The sequence below is a fragment of the Octopus bimaculoides genome, chromosome 11 (genome assembly GCF_001194135.2).
Source record: "Octopus bimaculoides isolate UCB-OBI-ISO-001 chromosome 11, ASM119413v2, whole genome shotgun sequence".
Lineage (NCBI taxonomy): Eukaryota > Metazoa > Mollusca > Cephalopoda > Octopoda > Octopodidae > Octopus > Octopus bimaculoides.
Genome location: NC_068991.1, coordinates 41,773,624 through 41,784,732, shown reverse-complemented (window position 1 = coordinate 41,784,732; position 11,109 = coordinate 41,773,624). Strand labels below are relative to the sequence as shown.

Genomic DNA, 11,109 nt, shown 5'->3' with positions numbered 1-11,109 from the left:
CACCTTTGGAAACATGGGTGTTTTGCTCAACATCCTTAAACAAACCTTATTCAGGGACCTTTTGAGCGGGATGGGCTACTTGACCTGAAGAAAATTCTAACTGGGCCCCACCTGCGAGGTCATGCGCTGTTTATCTTGATATGAGATCACCATGTCGCGCACACACGGTTGTGATGCATGTGCCTTGTGTACCCTTATCAGACGGGTAGTCATGATGGTTATACTGGGCTTCGTATATTTTACCCCAGTGTCACTTTGATAGCATGCACTGCTCTCTCACTCAATAATAATAATAATAATATGTATATCTATCAATCTATCTATGTGTATGTGTGTGTGTATGTGTGTATGTGTGTGTGTGTGTGTGTGTGTGTGTGTGTGTGGACGTGTGTCCATCTGTTTGTCTGTCCATCCATTCATCCATCCATCTTTATATATAGCATGGTATAGTATAGTATAATACAGTATAGTATATTGTAATTTAAACGGCCAAACAATTAGAACTCCATGTACATCCTTATACATCAATAGAGAATATCACAAAGAGAATTCATGTATAATAGCTCAAATTTCCTTTCACTAGTTACCACAGTGTCAAAGGTCATGGAACAAACAAAATTCTTACTCACTACATTGTGTGGAACTGGTGATCTTTTTGGTGGTGTCTCAATTTTGTCAAAGAATGAGTGTGACAACTTGATAGTGAGTTTTAAAACTGAGTTACACTCTATATATTTTGGTGTGGATAACAGACCTGAAAGACAGAAATAGAACAAGGTATTCTAGTAGTGGTGGTGGTCGTCGTGGGAGTGCTAGTGGTGCTGGTAGTGAATGTAGTACCTACTCAAGGGGTTGTGCTGGTAATTGTGATGGTGATTGTGTAGTAGTAGTAGTAGTAGTAGTAGTAGCAGCAGTAGCAGCAGTAGCAGTAGTAGTAGTAGTAATAGTAGTAGTAGTAGTAGTAGTAGTAGTAGTAGTAGTAGTAGTAGCAGCAGCAGCAGCAGCAGCAGCAGCAGCAGCAGTAGTAGTAGTAGTAGTAGTAGCAGTAGCAGCAGCAGCAGCAGTAGTAGTAGCAGTAGTAGTAGTAGTAGTAGTAGTAGTAGTAGTAGTTTTGCTAAACAACATAGTATCGCTACCACACCCACTCTATTTGCCAGATTTGGCACCAGCAGACTTCCATCTCTACTCTAAGATGAAAATGCAACTCAAAGGTCACCGTTTTAACACAGATGGCGGGGGTGGTGTAAATGACAATGATGATGACTGGCTTGGACAAGGAGAGTGATTATTATGATGATAAAAGCAATGATAATGATAAAGAAGTAGAGGAGGAGTGGTGGTCAATGATGATGATAAATTAATGTGCATTGCTGCACCAGTAAATAATGCAATAAAACTAGAACAAACTAATAGCAGAAATAAAAGAAGCCAAAAAAACTATGAAGGAAAAAAAGTATGTTGATACTGAATAGTTACTTAATGATTCATCAGGATCTACTGAGCGATCACTGGAGAAAATCTTCTCAGATCTATGGTGAAGAATTGGTAGTTCTCGATAGAGGTACTTTCTGCCTTGTGTTAGTTCAAACAGGTTGAGCTTGCAAACACCATATATATTAGAGATTTTTGAAGATGATTGATTTTGTGAATTCTGTCCCTTTTTATCTAAATGGTTTGTAAAATAAAAATCCGTTTGGTAGTTATAATACATAAAAAGTTAGTGATTTTATCTGAAGGTACATGTTGAAAGTGAAGTAGTTACATTGTAGAAGAACATTTTTTTTTAGACATTTAATAACACCCCAAAACAAGTCATGTTCATTTTTGATTTATTTCTTGAAAGGTCAAAAATTTTGTCACTCAACAGTCACTTGGTCATTGACAGTTTCAGTGTAACTGTGATCGTGGTCTTTCATTGAAAATTCTGACATCTCAAGATACAAATGAAAAGTGAATTTAACTGTTTCATTTTTTCTGTGTTTTTAAATGGCAAAAATAATACAACACTTTAGCCTACTGATTAATATGTGGCACTCACAATTGCATGTTCATGGTTTTGATTCTTTGATCAGAGAATGTGTTGTGTTCTTGAGCAGAACACACCATTTCATACTGCTTTGAGATCACTTCAACATTTGATGTGGCACACCATACACCAATACAAACAGTGTCAATTTGATTTAGGGTGTGAGCTTACATACAGCACAAACATTTGATCACAATAAACAAATCACAACAAGAAATTGCAGAATCATCTTTCTTGGACTTGAGAGATTACCAAGAAGAAAAAGAAATGATTAAATTTACTCTTCCTTGATGTAACTTCTATAAAAATATATTATAAGTTCAGAGGAACAAATGTTATGTTGTGGTATTTATGCATTTCCAAAAGTTATTAAGTGAAATAAAATGTTTACAAAACCAAGCTGGGGTGTAGAGTTTAATAAGAGTTTACCTCTGTTTTGTAGATCTTGTAACACCCAAGATATTATTTTACAACGCTGTCAGAAATATATGAGGGATTTTGATATAGGGGTTAAATTTTCAGACTATTTTACCATCTGATGGCCCTGATTTCAAATCCCACATAGTCAAGCTTTATTTTGTTGGGAGTCATATTACATATTTGCAGCATTAATTTGTGGCCAAATGCTTGAAACTGAAGAAATATCATCAGTAAATTTCAGTAGAATACAGTAATATGCTGATTAAGTTATTGAATATCTAAGTCAAGAGAGAAAAATTAAGGCCTATAGGACAGATATGTCAACATTCCTAACTTCAACGTTTCTTTACACCAGCCAATAAAGTAGCCTCTGTGTGGTCATTCAACTTGTAATAGCCAAATTTTTCTTAAATCATATACTAGCTTGAAAAATACGGATACGTTAGCAGTTTTGATACTCCTAAAAAAGCAAATGGCTACAGTTGAAATGTTCTTTGATCACTGGCCTGCTAGATCAGGATTTACTTGACCTAAGCAACAACATCACTGCTTGATAAAATGCAAGGTGCATTCCAGAAATTTTCAGACATTTTCAGCAAAGACATTTATTAATTTCAAAGAAATAACTCTAATCTCCTTCAAACTAGGATCCTCTGACTTCAATCCACTTGTAGTGCCCAAACTTCTTCATGAAGGTTCCATGGAAGTCCTCCAAAATGGTGTCCATGACCCTTACCACAGCCACCTTCATTTTCTCCTTCATCTTGGGGAACAAAAGTCACAAGGAGCAAAGATGACTACCTATAGTACAGACTTTGCTCCCTGAATGGGAAGCATCCAAATTAGTCTTGTGGAATCTGTTTCATGGTGATGTAAGAAGAGGAAAACGTTGTTACACTTACATCAACAAATTGATTGCAAACGCTGGCCTGGAATGTATCCAGGACATCAAAGCAGTGATGATGGACCGAGAAGTGTTTCAGGTAGACTTTGCTGGGGTGACTTGTGTTGGAACCTGACCATACTTTCTACGGGATGCACAAGGCCTCAAATTTTGGGGAAGGGATTAAGTCAATTACATCAATTCCAGTGTGTAACTGGTACTAATTTTATCAGCCCCTGTCTGACCAGAGGGAATCCAATGAATGTAAATGATGCCCTTGCTATCAGAAAAAGGAATCATCATGAGCTCCCTGGCAAACTTGCTTTGCTTGGCCTCTTCTGCCAGTGAAAACCAGATGCTTGGTTCATACAAGTTAATCTATAAGCAGTCTGGAATGTTTCATAAGTTTCTGTAGTATTTTTGCCCAATTTAACATAAAGCTTTGTGGCATAGTAAGACTTTAAGTTGTCTTCATATCCCAACCATATTCTAGAAGCTACTCAGCTGTGACAAGCAGTGTTTAGCAGGATGTGTTCAAATTGCTGGTACAGCTGGATCCTTCAATCTGGAATAACAAAAGTTGGTAGGTCAACTTATTAGATGTATAGTAATGATATACTAAAATTACAATAATCTAAGACTGTTGTAACGGACTTTCCTGAAAAAGTCTCAAAACTTCTGGAATGTGCCTCGTACATTCTAGAAATTTTAGTTTAGATAACATTTAAAGAATGGAGAAAGAATATCATCTTTTCCATACGTTCTGATGATAGCTTGCAAAAGAAAAATATTTGGATCACTTCTGACTATGTACCACAAGCAAATTTTTTTCCATTTTTATCAAATTTCTTTAAAATAACAACATATACTTAAAAAGATATACATCATGTAACTTGCATGTGTGTGTGTGTGTGTGTGTGTGTGTGAGAGAGAGAGAGAGAGAGAGAGAGAGAGAGAGAGAGAGAGAGGGTTAGTAAGAAACTTACTTTTTATATAGTTAATATTACTGAATTTATCATCATTACGGTCATTTCCAAAAAGTGGGTTTTGTTTTTCTTTTGGCACGGCATATCTGTCACGGTCATGTACTTCAATCTGTAAACTTGGTCCTTGAAGGAACTGTTTCAATTCAGTTTTGTCTAACATACCTGTGGGAAGTTTGATTAAATCAAACAAATTAATCTTCATAAACAACATTGTCCTACTAAATATTCAATGTTATTACTAGACTAACATACAATCAATAAAATTTGCACCAGGCATTTTATGGAGCTAATCTAATTAACCATGAGCTTCTTTACAAATTTGTGACCTTATCCAAATGGATCATAATTCAAGGGTAGTGTTGAAGAAGCTATAATACACACACACACACACACACAATCATGTATACATAATACATACATACATACATACATACATACATACATATACATACACACATATATACATGCATACACACACACACACATACACACACACACATACACACACATACACACACACATACATATATATAAATGAATATATATGTATGCATGTATGTATGTTCTTCGCTTCTTCCTTATAATTTTAGAGTAAATTTTGACCGGCCACCTAATTGGTAGCAAGGTCCTGTATATTGTGATTATTTGTAGCATATGAATTAAGAATTCCCAAATTAAACCATACTTTGCTCCAAACAGGTTGGTATGCATCCTGTTGCTCAAATAATAATAGGCATGAAGCTGAAAGTGTACCTTTGCTTTTGGATTTACAAACTCTTTATCAATGGTCCACAGATGTCCTCTTATATTTTTCTAACCACATTTGTGTCCAATGGGCAGCTGATTTCCACCAGAACATATCTTTTCTTTGTGTGTGTGTTAGTGTGACTGTGTGTGTGTGTGACTGTGTATGTATGTATGTATGTATGTAAGTATGCAATCAGCTACAGGCAAATAATGAAATGCATTATAATCAAGCAAAAACCAAGCAAAATCGAATTTATTGAGTGAATTACCCTTTGAAAAGTCACATGACAAGACTCATCTGCACCAAAGAATGCACCACAATCAGTTGTCCAGAATCTCACCCACAAGAGACCAATGTAAGACAGGGTTGAAATGATTGTTGGGATTAATAAAGAATCTCATGAATTATATTTTCTCTTTCTCTCATATGTATGCATGCATGGATACAAGTATGTATGTATATATATGTATGTTTGTGTGCATGACTAAGGTGATGGGGACAAGAGTTAATATTCTTCCTGCTCAGGATATTGACTTTTGTCCTTTGTTCACCTTACAATCTTGGCTTCACACCTTCACACACCACATCTTTTACTCAGTAATCTCTCTCTCTCTCCACCAAATCAATCTCTCAATTTCAGTTTAAGCTCTAATTTCTTCACTCTAAGATGAAGGATCAAAGCAACAAAATGTTATATTCTACAATCTGTACAACAAATAAACTTCATCAATCTTCCAAACTGCATTTGATTTTTTTTTTCCTGATGGAAACCATAATATTACAATTAATGAAGAGATATTTTACTGCTAATTTCAGAATCTTTAATGCAGAACCTGTGGTTAAATTTTTTTTATTGTTGACTGAATCTGAATATAAATTTTAGCAATGAAATGAAATGTTGTTCAGCATTGAACATATCCTCACAGATTGTCACAAAGATCCATTGTTGTTGTTGTTGGCACTCATTTACGACGTCGAGGGTTCCAGTTGATCCGATCAATGGAACAGCCTGTTCGTGAAATTAACGTGCAAGTGGCTGAGTACTCCACAGCCACGTATACCCTTAACGTAGTTCTTGGGGATATTCAGCATGACAGTGTGACAAGGCTGACCCTTTGAATTACAGGCACAACAGAAACAGGAAGTAAGAATGAGAGAAAGTTGGGGCGAAAGAGTACAGCAGGGTTCGCCACCATCCCTTGCTGGAGCCTTGTGGAGCTTTAGGTGTTTTCGCTCAATAAACACTCACAGCGCCCGGTTTGGGAATCGAAACCGCAATCCTATGACCGCGAGTCCGCTGCCCTAACCACTGGGCTATTGCGCCTCCATAAAAGATCCATCATGTGCACCTCAACCATCACATTTAAACAACCCAGACTTCCACCCACTCAGCAAGCCATTATGCAACAAGAACATTCTCTGTGGTCCCAGATCACATTGATGCAGAGCATATCAAAGGTATTGAACTTATTGATTATCCTCAATATAACTGTCTCATGTTCTTTATGCCATAGGTGTATATATGCAGTTGTAGACCAGAAGGGACTAGAGATGACTCAAGAAAAAAACATTCGCACATACCTGTCAATATTACATTCACATCATTAAAATATATGTTTTTTTGTTGTGATTTGGCAGAGGTTTTGTATGGAGGAAACTTCATGAATTCATATTTTACATAAACTGGTTGACACCTGAAGTAGATAAAAATAGGATACTGATACAGAGACACTTTAACAATGGATGAACCATTATAATCATTTGATACTTTTTCAGGAAAATTATAATGAGCTTCTCATTATAGTTTTCCAAATATCTGAAACTTTTCTTCATGCAAGGTGGTAATTCAAAAAATAAGCACTCAAAGACTGTTTTATTTGATGTTTTGAGCATCTCTTTTGATATTCAATAATTTATTCAACATTATACATGATCATACATCATCATCGACCTCTAACATCTGTTTTCCATGCTGGCATGGGTTGGACTTATAAGGATTATTTCCCTAAATCTTTTGTCCATTCAAGTCTTTCATATTTTTTTAAGACTTGGGCAGTTATGTATGGACTTTTGGTTTTCTATCAAATTTGTTATGATTAGTCTCAATTGCTTACTTATGCTATTTTTGATTTTAAATATGACCTTGACAATATGAGTAAAGTACTCAAAATTATTGGATGTCTTATTTTATGCACCATTAAGTACAAGAAGTACCAGATTTTAAAAACATTCATTATCAAACTCTTTAACATATCTTCAACTTTCATACATACACATCCGTGTGTACACACATGCATGCGCATACACATGCATGCATGCACATACGCATGCACACACACACACATTATTTATTAGACAGGAACCACACAAAATGGAATGATTGAGCACAGCTATTCAGATGCTTGCAAAAATTGATAAATATATAACCCACAAAAAACATTGAATAAATTTTCAGTTAAATGTTAAATTTTTTTATATATAACTTGACAAAAAAAATAAACATTAGTGTGTGTGTGTGTGTGTGTGTGTGTGTGTGTGTGTGTGTGTGTGTGTGTAGATAGATACACAAGACACACACAGGCATATACACACACACATAAACACATACATACACACACACACATACTGAGCTGTTCAAGTACACTTTTTCTAAACTATGGAGTTATACTGAAACATAATTAAATATTACCTTCTAAAATCTTATTGTACACTTTGAAAGAAAAACAGCAAATTTAAAAAAGAATTAAAAGTTCCAAAAGATGTTTAGAACCAGGAAATGTCAATGTATATCTTACTTCTCCTTCAATTGTTCATAGGTTACTCCTTCTGAAGAGTCTTTACCTGGCATATCATTCACCGAGTGAATACATATAACCATAGGATTAAACATCAGTTTCTGCTCAGCGGAGAGTAAATTTTCTGACAAGCTAATGCTGACCACCATATCAATAAGTCCCACAGGTGTGTTTGATAAGTGCTTGATAATATATAAAGTATCTAAATAATTAAAAAAAAAATTAAGATCAACATTTAAAAAATATAACAAATACACAAAACTTGTCTAATACTTTTTCTCCCAGTTTTGCTTTTTGTTTTGAGTAAAGTGGTTCTCTCTTAGCTAGTGTAAGTTATTACAAATAATGACTCAACCATGTAGTAAGAGTAAATGTGTGTGTGGTGGGGTAGCTCTATGCTGTTGCTTGATTTGTTGAAACAGCAACCAAATCTTTCTCAAATCACAACCTACTTTCTCAAAGAAAAGAAGCAACACATTGTAAAATGTAGAAGTATTAGCTATCACTCCATCCGTTATGATGGGGAATGTTTCAGTTGATCCAATTAATGGAGCAGTCTGTTTGTGAAATTAATGTGCAAGTGGCTGAACACTCCACAGACACACATGCCCTTATCATAGTTCTCAGGGAGATTCAGTGTGAAACAGAATGTGACAAGGTTGACCCTTTGAAATACAGGTACTACTTATTTTTGCAAGCTGAGTGGACTGCAACAACATGAAATAAAGTGTCTTGCTCAAGGTCATAATGCATTTTCAGGTATCGAACTCATGACCTTATATTCACAAACCAAATACCCTAACTATTAAGCCATGTCCCTAGCACTATTTCTGAGAAAAAAAGAGGTGATGGTCACAGATAGAATGACTTTGATCATAAGCCTACTAGATCAGATTTAAGTTGAGGCCTAACAACAATGACAGCAATAGGGAAGTAAGAACAGAATGTGTGGAGAATCAGGTAAACTGGAACAGAAAATTTATATTCCATATTCAGGAAGAAAATTCAACAGTTGTTGCAGAATACACATTGACATTGATAACCTGGTATGTAGCATATGTAACATGAACCAAAGCAGCTACTCCAGCACCCAGATTAAGGGGTTCCTAAACTATCTGTTGTGACCTCAGAAATATTGCAAACGGTTTTGATTTTTTTTTTTTTTTGGTTTTGCTTGTAGAAGGAATTTCAGAATTATTTATGGTTGCATGGCAAACCTGAAACCACAGAAGAGATTACAAAAGGCAGTACCAATTGGCACTACATGGTAGTACATGGCACTACAGAAGACCTGTCTACCCACAACAACATGTACTCTGACTCATCTGACTCAAGCGTTCAGAGGCAGCAATATTTGTATTCTGCCAGGCCTTCATTTGCTTTCCCTCATCTTACATTCTTGACTTATGTACTTCCTACCTACCCATTGCTTAACCAGCTTTTCTTCCATCTCTATCACTCATAACCATCCATCTCTCATTTCCCCACCTAAGCTGATCACGCCCTCATCATCACTCTGCCTACCAGCCCCTCAGTAAACCTATATACAGGAGACTGCGTTAGGTCACTGTCATCCCTTCACTATCATCCCTATCCCGTTGCACTAACTTCATCATGCTATGCAGCTAGCCAGTACACTCTTTCCTCTGAATTACCTCTACTGCAACCCATAACCTACTCTCACCTTTAACTCATTACCCATATCTAACTCTGTTCACTTCTGCTACTGCTAATCACTCCTACCAATTCTTTTATATTGTGACCTTTATCTCATCACTCACCTCTACCTTTGATCACCTTTGCCATTACAACCACATACCCCTCTCACCAACCGACTCTGTATATCCCTGCTTTCTTCACATTATATTCTAGTCCCTTCAACTTTCCCACCTATTTTGGTCCTTCTATTGTCGTTGCACCTTCTTTCTCTCCAATTCCTCTCCTCAGTCATCTGTTCAAATGTACATGCTCTTATTTATTGAGTACTATTTATTATTAATACCTCTACTCAACTATCCACATCTTTCAGATGCCTATTTCTGCCTTTTCTGTCAACATTGTTCCCTCTCCAAAATTTATATTTACTTTGTACAAAGCACTCACTCCACTACATCTTCTGTTTACCCTGTAAAAGTAGTTGACTAAATGAATTGAGAAAATGTAAGGTTATGAGATCTCCTTAATCTGGTCTCACCTGCACTCATCAACTACTATAATGTTGACACCACAACCTGCCAATGTGAGGAGGCTTGGACTGTAATGACCCATCCAATCCATATCATCATACAGAGCAGAATAAAAATTATGATAAATAATTGTGTGTATATATATATATATGTGTATATGTGTGTATACATACATACATACATACATTCATATATATATATATCAACATCATCATCGTTGTCATCATTTAATGTTCATTGTCCATGCTGGCATGAGTTGGATGGTTTGACCAGGGCTAGCAAACTGGAAGGCTGCACCAGATTCCAGTCTGATTTGGCATGGTTTTCTACAGCTGGATGCCCTTCCTAACGCCAACCACTCTGAGAGTGTAATGAGTACTTTTACACACCACTGGCATGAGTGCTAATTGCATGACACTGGTATCTGTCACAACTGCGATTTTGCTCAGATTGACGGGTCTTCTTCTCAAGCACAACATAATGCCAAAGGCCTCAGTTATTGCCTCCGAAAAAAAACAGAGAAACGAGGCAAGCAACATAAAGAATATTTCCCTTCATCAGTTGTCCCTGTTCATCTACTCTTCATTTCGAAGGCAGGGACAATACGTGCTTCAAACACACACACATACACATACAGACATATATATATATATATGTGGGTGCTTCCCAACCACACAGTTCTGGATTCAGTCCCACAGCGTGGCACCTTGGGCAAGTGTCTTATACTATAGTCTTGGGCCAGCCAAAACCTTGTGAATGGATTTGGTAGACAGAAACTGAAAGAAGCCCGTCGTATATTTATATATATATATGTGTGTGTACATGTGTGTGTATATGTGTGTCTGTGTTAGTCCCCGCCACCATTGCTCGATAACTGATGTTGATGTGTTTATGTCCCCATAACTTAGCACTTCAGCAAAAGGATCCAATAGAATAACTACTAGGCTTACAAAGAATAAGTCCTGGGTTCGATTTGTTCGACTAAAGGCGGTGCTTCAACATGACCGCAGTGAAATGACTGAAACACAAGTGAAAGAATGAAAGAATAAAAGAATATATATATCT

At 36.4% G+C, this 11,109-nt stretch overlaps 1 protein-coding gene across 4 annotated transcripts in view; it reads right to left on the bottom strand.

Moving 5' to 3' along the window:
- LOC106878961 (uncharacterized) overlaps positions 1 to 11,109 on the bottom strand; it is an 80,045-nt gene that overhangs the window by 32,651 nt on the left and 36,285 nt on the right. For all 4 annotated transcript variants that reach the window (XR_008265194.1, XM_014928338.2, XM_052971744.1 and 1 more), the window contains 5 exons: positions 7,859 to 8,060; positions 6,645 to 6,757; positions 4,316 to 4,477; positions 1,477 to 1,665; positions 630 to 754 (listed from right to left, as the gene is read on the bottom strand). Coding sequence is in view for 3 of the 4 variants with exons in the window: in XM_014928338.2 (XP_014783824.1) it covers positions 630 to 754; positions 1,477 to 1,665; positions 4,316 to 4,477; positions 6,645 to 6,757; positions 7,859 to 8,060 (791 nt within the window). In the remaining variant the exon portion in view is untranslated. The remainder of the gene's footprint in view (positions 1 to 629; positions 755 to 1,476; positions 1,666 to 4,315; positions 4,478 to 6,644; positions 6,758 to 7,858; positions 8,061 to 11,109) is intronic.